Below are 16,555 nucleotides of genomic sequence, written 5' to 3'. Positions count from 1 at the left end.
TCACTTCAAATGAGAATTTAACCCTCAGGGAAAACAACAATTTCCTACGCTATTCCTTAGCTAATTGATGTTATGAAGAATCAACAGCAATATGTAAGTTTAAATGTGTATATCTTTTGTCTCCATCCAAATATGTCTCTGGAAAAACTAGAGTTTGAATAGAAAGTATGCTAATTAAAATGGAAGGTGCTGCTGTGTGCTATTGAAATGATCTGAGATTTTGCTAGCTTCCGAGTATTCACAGATAATACAAGAGTTCTATATGAAGTTGGAAGTTTACTTACACCTTAGCCAAATACATTTAAACTCCGGTTTTCACAATTCCTTACATTTAATCCTAGTAAAAATCCCCTGTTTTAGGTCAGTTAGGATTACCACCTTATTTGAAGAATGTGAAATGTCAGAATAATAGTAGTGATTTATTTAAGCTTTTTTTTCTTTCATCACATTTCCAGTGGGTCAGAAGTTACCATACACTCAATTAGTATTTGGTAGCATTGCCTTTAAATTGTTAAACTTGGATCAAACATTTTGGGTAGCCTTCCACAAGCTCCCCACAATAAATTTGGTGAATTTTGGCCAATTCCTCCTGACAGAGCTGGTGTAACTGAGTCATGTTTGTAGGCCTCCTTGCTCGCACACGCTTTTTCAGTTCTGCCAACAAATGTTCTATGTGATTGAGGTCAGGGCTTTGTGATGGCCGCTCCATTACCTTGACTTTGTTGGCCTTAACTTCTTGACGCTACCCAACCCTGTCGTGGGATCATTTGTCAGCAACCGCTGAATAGCATAGCGCAACAGTCAAATAATATTACAACAAAAATATTCATATTCATGAAATCACAAGTGCAATATTGCAAAACACAGTTTAGCCTTTTGTTAATCCACCTGTCGTCTCAGATTTTGAAATTATGCTTTACAGCGAAAGAAATCCAAGTGTTTGTAAATTTATCGATAGCATAGCATTATGTACACTTAGCATCAGGAAGCTTGGTCACGAAAAGCAATCAAATGAACCGTTTACCTTTGATCTTTGGATGTTTTCACTCACGAGACTCCCAGTTACACAACAAATGTTCCTTTTGTTCCATAAAGATTATTTGTATACCCCAAATACCGACGTTTGTTTGTCGCGTTATGTTCAGAAATCCACAGGAAAGAGCGGTCACGACAACGCAGACAGAAATTCCAAATAGTCTTCATAATGTCCACAGAAACATGTCAAATGTTTTTTATAATCATTCCTCAGGTAGTTTTTAAAATATATATTCGATAATATATCAACCGAGTGTGTAGGTTTTTCAATAACAGCGGGAGGAACAATGGCGGCTTTACTCTGTAGTGCAAAAACTCACTCTGAGAGTCCCCACCTATCCACTTAAGCAATGTGATCTTTCACGCTAATTTTTCAAAATGAAAGCCCGAAACTGTCTAAAGACTGACACCTTAGAGAACCCAGAGAAAAATGAATCTGGTTGATATCCCTTTAAATGGAGGATAGGCATGCATAGGAACAGAAGGGTTTCAAAATAAGAGGCACTTCCTGATTGGATTTTCTTCAGGGTCTCGCCTGCAATATCAGTTCTGTTATACTCACAGACAATATTTTGACAGTTTTGGAAACTTTAGAGTGTTTTCTATCCTAATCTGTCAATTATATGCATATTCTAGCATCTGGTCCTGAGAAATAGGCTGTTTACTTTGGGAACGTTATTTTTCCAAACATAAAAATTGTGCCCTCTAGCTTCAAGAGGTAAAGTATTCTTGGGGTCATTGTCCGTTTGGGACCAAGCTTTAACTTCCTGACTGGTGTCTTGATTTTTCTTCCATATATCCACAATTTTCCTGCCTCATGATGCCATCTATTTTGTGAAGTGCTCCAGTCCCTCCTGCAGCAAAGCACCCCCACAACATGATCCTGCCACCCCGTGCTTCACAGTTGGGATGGTGTTCTTCAACTTGCAAGCCTCCCCCTTTTTCTCCGAACATAACGATGGTCATTATGGGGAAACAGTTCTATTTTTGCTTCATCAGAACAGAGGACATTTCTCCAGAAAGTACCATCTTTGTCCCCATGTGCAGTTGTAAACCGTAGTCTAGCTTTTTTATGGCGGTTTTGGAGCAATGGCTTCTTCCTTGCTGAGTGGCCTTTCAGGTTATGTCGATATGGGACTCGTTTTACTGTGGACATACAAACTTTTGTACCTGTTTCTAAACAAGGTCCTTTGCTATTGTTCTGGGATTGATTTGCACTTTTCACACCAAAGTACGTTCATCTCTGGGGGAGAGAACGCGTCTCCTTCATGAGCGGTATGATGGCTGCGGGGTCACATGGTGTTTATACTTGCGTACTATTGTTTGTACAGATGACCGTGGTACCCTCAGGCGTTTGGAAATTGCTCCCAAGGATGAACCAGACTTGCGGTCTACAATTTATTTTCTGAGGTCTTGACTGATTTCTTTTGATTTCCCCATGATGTCAAGCAAAGAGGCACTGAGTTTGAAGGTAGGCCTTGAAGTACATCCACAGGTACACCTCCAATTGACTCAAATTATGTCAATTAGCCTCTCTGAAGCCTCTCTAAAGCCATGACATCACCTTCTGGAACGTTCCAAGCTGTTTAAAGGCACAGTCAACTTAGTGTATGTAAACTTCTGAGCCACTGGAATTGTGATACAGTGAAATAATCTGTCTGCAAACAATAGTTTGAGAAATTACTTGTGCCATGCACAAAGTAGATGTCCTAACCAACTTCCCAAAACTATAGTTTGTTAACAAGACATTTGTGGAGTGGTAGAAAAACAAGTTTAAATGATTCCAACCTAAGTGTATGTAAACTTCTGTCTTCAACTCTATTCTATCTAACCCTGTAAAGTGAATCAGATTCACATGATACACAGTGCCTTGCATAAGTATTCTTCCCCCTTGGTGTTTTTCTTATTTTGTTGCATTACAATCTGTAATTTAAATTGATTTTTATTTGGATTTCATGTAATGGACATAGACAAAATAGTTCAAATTAACAAAGTGAAATGATAATGACTTGTTTCAAAAAATGGAAAAGTGGTTTGTGCATATGTATTCACCCCCCTTTGCTATGAAGCTACTAGATAAGATCTGGTGCAACCAATTACCTTCAAAAGTCACATAATTAGTTAGTTTGCACACAGGTGGACTTAATTTAACTGTCACATGATCTCAATATATATATACACCTGTTCTGAAAGGTCCCAGAGTCTGCAACACCACTAAGCAAGTGGCACCATGAAGACCAAGGATCTCTCCAAACAGGTCAGGGACACAGTTGTGGAGAAGTACAGATCAGGTTTGGGTTATAAAAAAATCTAAGAAGGATGGATTTAAATCCATTATTTAAAAAAATGGAAAGAATATGACACTACAACAAACCTGCCAAGAGAGGGCTGCCCACCAAAACTCAGACCAGGCAATGGGGGCAACAAAGACACCAAAGATAACCCTGAAGGAGCTGCAAAGCTCCAATGTTTTTCATTGGCAGGGACTGGAAACTGGTCAAAATTGAAGGAATGAAGGATGGTACTAAATTGAGGGAAACCTGTTTCAGTCTTCCAGAGATTTGATGCTTGGATGGAGGTTCACATACCAGCAGCACTATTACCCTGAGCATACTGCTAAAGCAACACTTGAGTGGTTTAAGGGGAAACATTTAAAAGTCTTGGAATGGTCTAGTCAAAGCCCAGACCTCAATCCAATTGAGAATCTGTGGTATGACTTAAAGATTGCTGTACACCAGCGGAACCCATCCAACATGAAGGCGCTGGAGCAGTTTGCCTTGAAGAATGGGCAAAAATCCCAGTGGCTAGATGTGCCAAGCTGATAGACATACCCCAAGAGACTTGCAGCTGTAATTGCTGCAAAAGGTGGCTCTACAAAGTATTGACTTTGGTGGGGTGAATGATTATGCATCCTCAAGTTTGTTTTATTGTCTTATTTCTTGTTTGTTTCAAAATAAACAAATATTTTACATCTTCAAAGTTGTAGGCATGTTGTGTAAATCAAATTATCCAAACACCCCCAAAAATCTATTTTAATTCCAGGGTCTAAGGCAACAAAATAGGAGGGGTTGAATACTTTTGCAAGCCACTGTATTTACTAAAACTAACGATACAGCAGCTAGAACCTATCCAGGAAGAGGAGGAGGATGAGGAAGAGAAAAAAGAGCAGATGGTGGATGATCAGGAGAAAGAAGAGGAAGAGCCTCCACTGAAGGTGTGGAGGCCAAGCCGGCAGTCTCGTTCTCTGGACCAGAGTAGTGCTGCACAGGTGGAGATCTACCATCTCTCTCTACCATATCCAAATATCACCCAGGCCACAAGTGACCTTGGGGAGGAGATCACCCCACCAGGGTTCACACTCCCTAGGAAACGCAGAGCAAAGGCTGATGGGGAAGTGGATGGCGTTCATCCGGAAGTAGAGGTAACCCAATTGGGCACAGACGTCAATTCAACGCCTATTCCATTTTTGTTCAACGTAATTACATTGAAATTATGTGGAAACAACGTTGATTTAACCAGTATGTGCCCAGTGGGAAGTAGCCTGTTCTCCCAACTCATCTTCTCACTTTATATTTTTGTTGATGTTTAATGCAAGTATTTACATTTCAGCCCCAGCTAACCATCAACAGAAGAGTGAAACAAACATCTCATACAAGGAGACTCTCCTGGTCATCGTCAGATGAAGAGCTACCAACACCACAACAGAAGAGGAGATGGAAGGACGAGCTACCACCACCACAGAAGAAGAGAGGGCCTAGGGGACGGAGAAAGGTGCCAACTGTAGTGAGTATCAATAATAAGCCTTTAGTAATGATGGTCTGGACAAACAAAATACATGTACATTACCAGTCAAAAGTTTGGACACACCTACTCATTCAAGAGCTTTCCTTTTTTCATTTTTGTTTTTTATTTTAAAAAAATTTACATTGTAGAATAATTGTGAAGACATCAAAACTATTTTAAAAACACATGTACAAACAACATACAACATATGGAGTCATATAGTAACCAAAAAAGTGTTTCAAAGATATTTCATATTTTAGATTCTTCAAAGTAGCCACCCTTTTCCTTTAACAACTTTGCACACTCTTGGCATTCTCTCAATCAGCTTCATGAGGTAGTCACCTGGAATGCATTTCAATTAACAGGTGTGCATTGTTAAACGTTAATTTGTGGAATTTCTTTCCTCAATGTGTTTGAGTCAATCAGTTGTGTTGTCACAAGGTAGGGGTGGTATACAGAAGATAGCCCTATTTGGTAAAATACCATATTATGGCAAGAACAGATCAAATAAGTATAAGCAAAGAGAAACGACAGTCCATCATTACTTTAAGACAAGAAGGTCAGTCAGTCCTGTCATGACATTGGCCTGGAGGTAGGTTTATGACAGGCATAAATACCTCTTCCCCCCTTTTTCCTCTCTACCCTACTGATGTGAAATTTGAAAACCCCTTGGTTAAAATAGAGATTCTGGGAACATCAGAAGGTGGGGGGGAAATGAACTATATTCTGGTAATCCGACCAATTGAACATATGCGGTGGTACTTAATGAATATGATGTCAGTTCAGTTGTCATCTGGGACATTATCATCAATGATAGGATGACATAAACTCTACAGTGGAAAGTCTGCACATTGTAGTTATCGGAGTCACATGGAATTGTTGTTCAATTTAAATGTTTGAATATAAAATTATGGGTGAAAAGATTAAATGTAATTTTAGCTTCCAAATGAGAGATTTGGGTTTTCATAAGGTTAGGGCTCTGCTCAATCAGTGGCCTGCCCCTGTGAAGAGACATGGGCTATAAAACTTTCCAGACACACCCTTCTCGCTCCACTATATAAAGCCTTGACGAAAATGTAACCTTCTGTTCCGAGGATGTGAGGACGACGGTCCGATGTCAGAATGGTTCAGATAGTAACTACAGAACAAAGCCAACATCAGCATGAGCTTTGGTTGCGAATGGTATGAACTTTGAACTCTTATTCATTACAGAAGTGATACCTCCTAGCCGTTGAGTTAGCAACAGCAGCTGCAAACGAGGGTTAGGAAGGAACAGACAGAGTACCCGTCTAGCACACAACGACGTTACTACAATGTATCCAATTGACCACCAGAGACATTCTTCAAAGGACTCGGTTTGGAAACACGGACTTCCATCTACCACCAACCTACCAAAGCGCAGCTCAGAGTAAATATTTATTGCATTTTCCTTTTCCAAATGGGCGGTAATTTAGAATGCATAAAATACTGTGTTTACAATAGCACAGCTTCTTCCTTTGGTCCTCAGTCTTCCCGCTCTTTCACTCAAACCCAGCCCTTTTCTTTTGTGTAACCAGCTGTCATATCTGTTCCGCCCGCTAGGGACGTTTTCCTTTGACGTCATTTGCAATCAAGGTATGATTAATTCTGTGTATATGTAATTCTGTGTGATTAGTTAGGTATTTAGTAAATAAATAATGAAACCCAATTTTTGTATTGCTGATTCAACTTGTTGGCCAGGGTTCGTGAAGATAACCAAGAATTTACAACTTTCAGGTGAGACTGAATTAAGGTGAAAATTAATATTGACTGCTATTGATGTAAAATATTACTAGATCTTTAAGAGTTTATTCGGAAGTTAACAGCTCCAGAAATATTATTTTGTGGTGCCCCGACTCTCTAGTTAATTACATTTACATGATTAGCTAAATTTGGTAATATTAATTACCGAGAAATTATTTTATAGAATAGCATGTCATATCACTTAATCCGGCATAGCCAAAGACACGACAATCCTGAACAGTTCAAGAACATTGAATGTTTCAAGTGCAGTCACAAAAACCATCAAGCGCTATGATGAAACTGGCTCTGTATAGGACAGCCACAGGAAAGGAAGACCTAGAGTTACCTCTGCTGCAGAGGATACGTTCATTAGTTACCAGCCTCAGAAATTCAGAAATTGCAGCCCAAATAAATACTTCAGAGTTCAAGTAATAGACACATCTCAACATGAACTGTTCAGAGGAGACTGTGTGAATCAGGCCTACATGGTTGAATTTCTGCAGAGAAACCACTAGTTAAGGACACCAATAATAAGAGACGTGCTTGGGCCAAGAGGCATGAGCAATGGACATTAGACCAGTGGAAATCCACCGTGACGCATGGAGGAGGAGGTGTGATGGTGTGGGGGTGATTTACTTAGAATTCAAGGCCCACTTAACCAGCATGGCTACCACAGCATTCTGCAGCAATACGCCATCCCATCTGGTTTGCACTTAGCAGTCCTTATGAAGGTGGTTGAGAGAATGCCAAGAGTGCGCAATGCTGTCATTAAGGCAAAGGGTGGCTATATTTTGATTTGTATAACACTATTTTCGGTTACTATATGATACCATATGTGTTATTTTGTAGTGTTGATGTCTTCACTATTAGAGAAAATAGTACAAATAAAGAAAAACCGTTGAATGACTGTTTCCAAACTTTTGACTGGTACTGTACATCAAAAGTACATTCAATTATAATGATCAAACACACATTTTGATAATTTTGTCCATGATACTCACTTCACTATATCCCTATAGGAGGATATTTTCCCACAATGGCTGGTGAATTTGATGCACAACATTGAGGAGGCTACAACACATGAGCTGGTTGTTGAGTAGGCTTGCAACATGACTAAATGGCATCCAATAAATCATTGCAAGATGATACATACTGTGTGTCATTAAAGCAATACAATGCAAGAGAAATACATGTGTCTGATTCAAGAACATGAATAAAGGTTATCTGGACGTTATCCAGGGTACACCTCCAATGTACCAATTGTGTTTACCAAGGCCAGCATTTCATCAGACTGGGAAAATAACAGGGTCGTTCCATAAAATGAGTCCCTTTTGGGTAGTGTAACTCTGTAAAAACTATTCCGATAGGCTCTTACTATCAATAAGTGCAAAATAAAGTAACAGGGTTGATGATTTCATCTCAAATCAGCCATAATTTCCCTTATGAAAGGATGGATGGAAACTTGTGTGTGTGTGTGCATCAGTGAGCGGCAATTTAATGCAAGCGTCAAAAAAATCTTTTATTGTTAAAATAATTCTAGCCTGTCTATCTATGGGTAGACTTAGCGGAGTTGGAAAAAAACGGATGCATACATTTTTCAGGGATACAGCTAATTCCACCCAGCTTCCTTTTCCCCTGAAAACAGAATGTAGGAACTCCGCTCAGGCATTTTCTTTTACGTCTGATACTTTAGGTTAATCTATGGGTAACAGGGTGTACGTGTTAGAAGTCACAGAGGGACATGCCAATATACAGAATTATGGCACTTTAGCAAGTCTGATTTATTGAATTTTACATGTGGTCTATATCAAAGGGCACTTAATTTAATATAACATGCTTGTTAAATGCAATATTGAACTCGTTTCATGGAATGACCCAACAACCTTCCAGTATCCACATATGACAAGGTAGTTTCAGTTGGTGTCTCGAGACACTGACTAATAGTCCAGTCATTGCACAAAGTCACCATGCTTCATCATGCGATGAAAAACATGAGGTATCATAGAGGCACAGAGAAACAGTGTGTCAAGGTATGGGGGAGGGGTGTAGAGGTGTTCAGTGTTAACCGTAGATAAAGTGTGGTTAACTAATACTACACCAGGAAGTGACCAATTAAAAAAGACATTCTCCAGACAAACATGTCATGGTTGCATGGTTATGTAACTGATGGGATGATCATGTGTATGTGCCCTGCAGATGACCCCTAGTCCACCACATGGGCTGAACAACACATATGGTTTATGAAAGTAGAGTAGAATCAAATTATATCCAGTTCATGACTGACCTATAACTTCTGACCCTTAGGTAAGTCATGTACCAAAGGATGAATCTCAATGCACAACTTAACATCAATCCATTATTAGTTTGTCCCCCACATCATACAGTATGTACAGTATGAACGATCGAGGGGTCAAAACCAAAAAAACAACGAATTGATTTTGCAATGTTTTCCAACATCACCTTGTACAATCACTCCTCGTCCCAGAGTAAATATTGATGACAGGGCAGGCAGGCAGCTTCAGTGAACCCCAGTTCAGATCTACACACTCTACCAGAGGTCAACCCACCCAATACAGCTAATGCTGGTCCTGCGCTGTCTAGCCAAAATGTTTAATATCTGGAGTCACTGGTTCAAACATTAACCTCCCTGAGGGTCAGAGCTCTGTATAAATACTGCAACTCCTTTGTTCTGAGAATTCAGTTCAGAAAGAAAGAAGGAAACCTATAGATGCCTATCTACAGTATATTGTGCTTCTCATAAGTACTTGAGGACTAAGCAAAAACTACACTTGAAGATTAAAGACCGCACTTGAAGAAAATTCACATCTACACCTGACTGTAGATTTTAGTGGCTTTCTACACCTGAAGATTCGAGATGCTTGGATTATATAAGAAGTTGACCCTGCTGGCGGCGATGTCATTGTCCCTCCTGACCACTCTGGCCCAGTCTTCCCCTGTGGTGGGCCCGGAGCCTATTCGCTGTGCCCCCTGTACCCAGGAGAAGCTGGATGAATGCCCGGCCATCTCCCCAGACTGTAAGCAGGTTCTCAGGGAGCCAGGCTGTGGCTGCTGCATGGCATGTGCCCTGGAGAAGGGGGCCTCCTGTGGGGTATACACGGCCCACTGTGCTCAGGGGTTAAAATGCAGCCCAAGAGCTGGGGATCCTAGACCCCTCCACTCCCTCACCAGAGGACAGGCCATCTGCACTGAGGACCAGGGACAAGGTAGACTCTGCTTTTTGTCCTTTTTGTTTTTCATTCATTGATTCCTTCCTTCAGCTATTACTTATTTATAAAGATGTTGGACAATCTACAAATTAAACCTTTTTTGACAACATAATCAAAAGGATAGAATCTAAACTTATGTAAAACATGGTATACCTACCCACTAATTTCTCTCTCTAATCCACAGAGAAAGTAGAAGGGGTGCCAGACCACAGCTCCCTAGCCTACTTCCTGGGACTCAACACCCCCTTTGACACCAAAAATGAGGGTGCTCAGGAGAGCATCAAGGCCAAGGTCAACACCATCCGCAAGAAACTGGAGGAACAGGTATGCACAGTGTTCAATCTGAAGCAGGGTTTTTGGTTTTAGAAGTGGGCAACACACTTTGGTTTTAGAAGTGGGGGGGGGGGACATAGCCCCCAAAATCTGGGGGAGGACCCCCTGACTCTCCACCAGGCTATCTAAAGCTAATTTCCTGCAATTTTACACAATCCAGTCTATAACAAAAAGTAAGCAAACATGCCCACAGTCATCAAGCTAGGTAAGAGATCCTTAATAAATATGTTTATGTGGTTAATAAGACTGAACTTGATCAAAGGTAATTCAATAATACATGTTTATGTGGTTAATAAGACAGAACTAGATCAAAGGTAATTCAATAATAAATATTGTGTTGCACCTTTAACCAGTAGCCTAACAAATGAACAACTCTTGAAAAAATACTTTGATTGTCTTTATTAAGACATCCTCGGTATCAAATTTCAGCCAGACCGACCAGACAGACCGAGCTGCCACCCCAACCAATCTAGTCAATAACTCAACTCTTTTCCCAACACAATTTCCTTCTCAGGTCACACTTTTAATTTAGTTTAATTCCCAAAGGGAAAGGTTTGGAAACAAAAAATGAAGCAAAAAAAAACCTGACATACACCTCAAATATACATTAACACACAGAAACAGCAAATCCTCCATATAATTAATCTCCTAGGACTAATAATACTGTAGAGCTCTTTTTATTTGCACACTATATAGCTGGGTTGCCCTGTCCTGTCCCTAGGGGACCATCACCCTGCAGCGGCCCAACCCAACGCACCCCACTCAGCTTTAGGATCTTAGGAATGTTTCACTAATTGGTTTTGGTAGTATTAGGAGTGACAACGTGACAACCCACAGGACGACAGACCCCAGGGCTAGGACTGAGCAGCCCAGCAGCTAGGGAATAAATAGGTATCTCCCCTGAGGTGGGTATCTTTTCAACACAGACTCCTTTAGTTGTACTGTATTCCATATAAGGCATCCAGTCCTTATGAAAGTTGCCCATCATGCCCTTAATCTTGTAATAAATCAAATCTAGTGATACATAACTTGACATTGTAGGAGGATAACCGACCTTCCAATTAATGTCAATTCATTTCTTAGCCAGTATAAATGCTTGGATACACAGTTTTTCAGAAAAGTCTCCGGTATCAACAGTGAGACGGGAGAATCTGTAGACATGCTGAGACAAAAGAACATACTCTTCACCAGAATTCAGCCATGCAGCCTTCACAAGTCCATAAAATATGCAAATATGTGTGTTTTAAACCCCCAGGAGAGGAATGCCATTTCTGAGTGCATCTAATTCAGTTTCACTGGCATATAGTACGTTCTATGGATGGTCTTAAACTGCAGTAATTCATGTCTGAGATGATATGAACATGACTAGGCATTCTAACACATCTGTATCCATTCATCATCATCAATAGCTTCTACCAGATCCTCCTCGCATTTTAGTTTGACATGCTTTGTGTCATCAGGAAAAGCCTCTATCAACCCTTGAAACAGTTTGAAAATCAACTTTGGAGGTTTGTCAGACTGCCTTAAAATAGCATCTGGCTTGTCCAGTGTTTGCTGCACAGAGAGAATGAGTTGTTGTATATGCAAAAATTAACCTCACCTCTGTCACAGACGTGTCTTCCCTGGCTGCCTGACCCTGCTGAGACCCCTGTCACCATCTGATCCTCTTAAAATGAGGCATGACAAATAATTACCTTAGTGTACGTTTATTCATTATATTATCCAAGAGTAGAATCAATGGTTCAATAGTTGAAATGACCATTATTCCCAGAACCCAGACTGTAACTTTAATCTTCAGCTGCTGTCATATAGCTACAGTAGGTCTACCCATCAATTCAAGATGGAACTTTGTATCATTCACTGATATTATTAACATACTGCAAAATTCACTTGAGCTCCATAGACTGGTCTTCCCTGGCTGTCTGGCCCTGCTGGGAGCACTGTCACCATCTGATCCTGCTAAGACATGATGAGCATAGTGTTGTGTATTGACTGCACTAGAGGGCTACTGTACATTCCCATGGGATTCCTGCGGGACCTGCAGTTCCTGACTGTGATCATTGCAGTGCTGTCAGCATTTTTCAAGCTGTGAGTGGGAGTGGGGTTCAGAATTATTATTTTTTAGTTCTCACAGATTATTTGGACACGGTCCTATTTCTGCTTTGCATGCGTTAGCCTACCTGTTGTATTAAAAGCATATATTTTTTCGCATTATTCACACAGAATTTGCTGCTTCAACTTCAGTAGTCTAACCCTCCTAGTTGGGCGTGAGAGTTCAAGTGCACCTAGTATGTGTGGTCTCATTGAAATAGAGTAGGCTGCCTACATAGGCGGTTAATCCCATGGCAGTGAATAATTATAGTTAAGTATATTTCATAGACTGTAGTTTACTACAGTGTCTGTAAATAAATATTGATAATGGCAAGAAGTGGAGGGCGTTCAAAAAACATGTGTCAAAAGTACAATCAAAAAATGTAATCATTATTAAAAAGGAAAAGGCATAACGGGCACATAGGCTAAGTCGTGAGCTAGCGTTGAACCTTTTCATTTTCAATAAGTATTTATTACCCATTTATTTGCCTCTGCCTGCAAATGGTCCTCCTAAAGGGTAGGCTGTGTCCTATAGGCCAATGCCAAATTTTAGCAAGTGCCACTCATCATTTTTGCTGCTTCCAGTTCAGTAGCCACACCTGCGAAATCAGGTGCGCTTGTAGTCTCAATTAAATAGAGTAGGCCGTAGCCTATGCATGGGCATGGGGGCAGTTAAATTGACTTCCTAAATAGACCTATGATTAGGCTATAGTTTACTACATTGCCTAGAAATAGCCATAAATATTGATCACCCAACTCTGCTCTCTTCAAACTACATCTAGCAAATTGGCTGACATGGCCCTTATATTGTAGTGCTAGGCTATGTGAGAATCTCGGGTAATTTAACCTATTTCTTAAGTTATTTTTGTGCATTTGGTATTGCCTATAGGTTGCAGAATTCCTGGGACCATGGCTGGCAAGTGAGCTGCATCACATACACCTAAAAGAAAATGGCTGGACTGTGGTTGGGTTTGGGACCAGTTCTTTCAGTAGCGGGTGGGAGTCGGACAGAAAGCAAGCAGGTGTGGAAGTGGGATGAAGAAATCAGTCCTGTGCAGACCTCTACTGTGCACCTTGACAGTGAAGCATGTAACGTTAGAGCCATTTATTACTATGCCAGTGTGAAAAGTAGGGAATTAGCTAGGGAAACTAACATTACATTGCCATACTGACTATTTTTATTCACATTGCACTGAAAAAAACGTCAGAATATCAATATTCAATCGTTTGGCCGATGGTTTTGCGTTTGATTGAGGTAAAAAGAATAGCTAACTTTCGACAACTTTTGGAAGCTCTCTCTAACGGTACATCAACTGCCGATAGCTAGCCAAGTTAAATTACTTCTGAAACGGGACAAAACAAAGGCTGCAAAACATTTTCATACAAACAACAGCTGTTACATAATAATAATATCCACCTCATATCGCTGTCTGACAGAACTGGAGGCTAGAGCTGACCTGGCTGTGGTAGCTAGCATAGCTTATTCATTCATCTCAGTCGAGAGGGGATAAAACATTAGCTATTGTTGCATGTCAGTTACAATACTAGCTCAGCACTGCAAATAAACACTAGTAAAAAAAATATGTTAAGTTAAACAACAGTTACCTTACCTAAATAGTAACCAGTTTCTGCTCTGCTTGCTTTTACAACTCGGTGAAAGAGTGCAACAACATACACACTGAACTATACTCAACTCTCTCAAGCTGGTCCAGCCAGCCTTCCAGCAGCTTTGCCTTCACACAGCCTGTCAGCCCGCTCTGTGGTGTCCACGAGGTCCTAAATCCAGCAGGCTGTACACTCCAAACAGCCTACCCAACTGCTCGAAAGCGTCCGCATGGTCCTAAAGCACACTGTTGCCGCTTTTTGTATCACATTGCAATGATAAATCTGGGGGTGACAAAAATGCAATTTCAAAATGTGTGGGAGGGAGTGGACATAACCCACCCAGTGAAAGTCACGTCCCTGATCTGACTTACTGTCAAAGTTCGGTAGGTCTTCAGACTGTAATGGTGGAACAACTTACATATGTATCAAGCTTCTGCTCTAGAATCAGCATGTAATCTTATTCATTGTGATCTAAAAGGCTAAACTCCCTTACAAAAAAGATTGGAGTATTGAAACAGCAGTAAAAGTGCAGCAACTGCAGTCGACTGTGGTATTTTGGATGCAGTAATTGTAGAATAACTGCAGTGTACTGCAATTGAACTGCAGTTAGACTGCACTGTTACTGTAGTAAAAAAAAAACACTGGTATATTGAACACAGTATTTGCAGAATACTGCAGTTATACTGCACTCTGACTGCAATCTGTTTTCGTAAGGGCTGATCCTAAATCAGGTGGTTTATATGGCCCCGGACTTACTTTCTTCTTCTTCAGATGTAGCTTAGTGGAGAGAACCTAATTTAGAGTTCAAGACAATTTAGCTCCTAGCCACCAGAGGAAGCTGTTGCCCTTTTAACAAAAACCACCCAGACTCAGTGAGAAAATGTTACTCCCTTGAGATGAAATTTGCTTAGCATTTTAACACATGACAATTGAATGTTCTTAGTCAGATATAACAACTTAGTGTTGGACCAAAAAGCTCCTTAACAGCTTCTACCCCCAAGCCATAAGACTGCTGAACAATTAATCAAATGGCCACCAGACTATTACATTGACCCCCCCCCCCCCCCCCCCATGTGTTTTTACACTGCTGCTGCTCTGTTTATTATCTAAGCATAGTCACTTCACCTCTACCTACATGTGCAAATTACCTCGACTAACCTGTACCCCCTCACACTGACTCGGTACCGGTATCCCCTGTATATAGCCTCGTTATTGTTACTATATTGTTTTACTTTTTATTATTTGTTACTTTGGTTTATTTGTTAAATAGTTTCTGAACTCTTTCTTGAACTGCATTGTTGGTTAAGGGCTTGTAAGTAAGCATTTCATGGGGAAGGTATAAATACACCTGTTGTATTCGGTGCATGTGACAAATAAAGTTTGATTTGATTTCATAACATATTCTATGTCCATCTTGCTGTGTTTATTATACAGTATGTTTTGTATCAGATGTTGACTGTTCTCTTTGTCTTGTCCCCAGGGTCCCTGCCACATTGAGCTGCATGCAGCTCTGGACAAGATAACCAGCTCTCAGCAGGAACTAGGAGAGAAGTTCACCAACTTCTACCTACCCAACTGTGACAAACATGGCTTCTACAAGGCCAAGCAGGTAAGGCATAGCACTTGAGCTGTAGGTTTGTTTAGCAATAGCATTAGCTCATTAGTGGTAGATAGTGTGATCTGACCAGGAAAACATTTATCAATGCAGTGAAGTTGATCCATGTCATTGAATATATTGCCCCCTCTTCTGTTGTGTTCTAGTGTGAGTCGTCTCTGGTGGGACCCCATGCCAGGTGTTGGTGTGTGTCCTCCTGGAATGGGAAGAAGATTCTGGGGTCCAATTATCTACCCGGCTTAGAGTGCCAGCTGGAGCTCTAAATCATGGACACTCTGACCCACATTCACAGGCACATGCATGCACATGTATTGACACATATACAGAGTCTTTTTTACTCCGCTTAAACACACATGTAGGTGCCCTCAAACCTACACACATCCACATCATATATACTGACTTTCTTTTACTAACACGTATAAATACACACTCATTCAAATAAGCACACTTTTTTTTTTAATGTAATTACTCTTAATTTATTTACGTGACGTATCACACCTTATTTATTCAAAACGCGTATGTGCTTACAAGTATGGACCATTTGTCATTTTTAGATTGTTTATGTTTCCTATTTTCTGATTGTAAATAGGGCAACAGTGTATGCATTTGTGTTTCTGACTAAATAACTCCATCTCTGAAGACCACAGGTCTCCAGCTCTGCCAAACCCAGTTCAGGGTCTTCAGAATCTGTTTTTGATTCATTCAACCAGGTGGACCCGTGCACAGTAAATGAAACAACACAGCCATTCATTCATTCAACATGTTGACAGTTTCGGAAGGTATTCTCATTGACATTTCCTCAATGGGTATTGGGGAAATGCTTAAAGTTCCACAAGTATGCATCTGGTGGCTAAGGCACAAACATATCACTGCTCATCCAAGCCCCTGTTTGGTTTTGGGGGAGTTTCTGTCTTCATCTACCTCTACTGGTCTCTGCAGGTCTTCTGGTTTAGCAGATGTTTTTTTTGGGACAGTTTTTTTTCTCCCAACTCTCTGCACGTACACCACCCTCTTCATGTGAGGTCATTGTTTCATTTGTCTGAAAGGAAGTTCTCTTTTGTTTGATGTAAGGTCTGTATTTATTATATGTCAAACTATTCCTGAC

At 40.5% G+C, this 16,555-nt stretch overlaps 2 protein-coding genes across 2 annotated transcripts; both read left to right on the top strand.

Moving 5' to 3' along the window:
- LOC149982098 (uncharacterized) lies at nucleotides 1-7,880 on the top strand. Its single transcript, XM_090183031.1, has 4 exons — nucleotides 1-93; nucleotides 4,151-4,456; nucleotides 4,645-4,818; nucleotides 7,599-7,880. The coding sequence occupies exons 1-4, from the start codon at nucleotides 73-75 to the stop codon at nucleotides 7,677-7,679; spliced, it is 582 nt and encodes a 193-aa protein (XP_090039157.1). The 5' UTR covers nucleotides 1-72; the 3' UTR covers nucleotides 7,680-7,880.
- Nucleotides 7,881-9,454: 1,574 nt separating this feature from the next.
- igfbp1 (insulin-like growth factor binding protein 1) lies at nucleotides 9,455-15,713 on the top strand. The gene is made up of 4 exons (NM_001124561.1): nucleotides 9,455-9,803; nucleotides 9,991-10,130; nucleotides 15,316-15,444; nucleotides 15,597-15,713. The coding sequence occupies exons 1-4, from the start codon at nucleotides 9,455-9,457 to the stop codon at nucleotides 15,711-15,713; spliced, it is 735 nt and encodes a 244-aa protein (NP_001118033.1).
- Nucleotides 15,714-16,555: the final 842 nt, after the last annotated feature.

The sequence above is a fragment of the Oncorhynchus mykiss genome, chromosome 8 (assembly GCF_057628025.1).
Source record: "Oncorhynchus mykiss isolate SJ-2025 chromosome 8, ASM5762802v1, whole genome shotgun sequence".
In the NCBI taxonomy this organism is placed as follows: Eukaryota; Metazoa; Chordata; class Actinopteri; order Salmoniformes; family Salmonidae; genus Oncorhynchus; species Oncorhynchus mykiss.
This window is presented reverse-complemented; position numbering and strand designations above follow the sequence as displayed.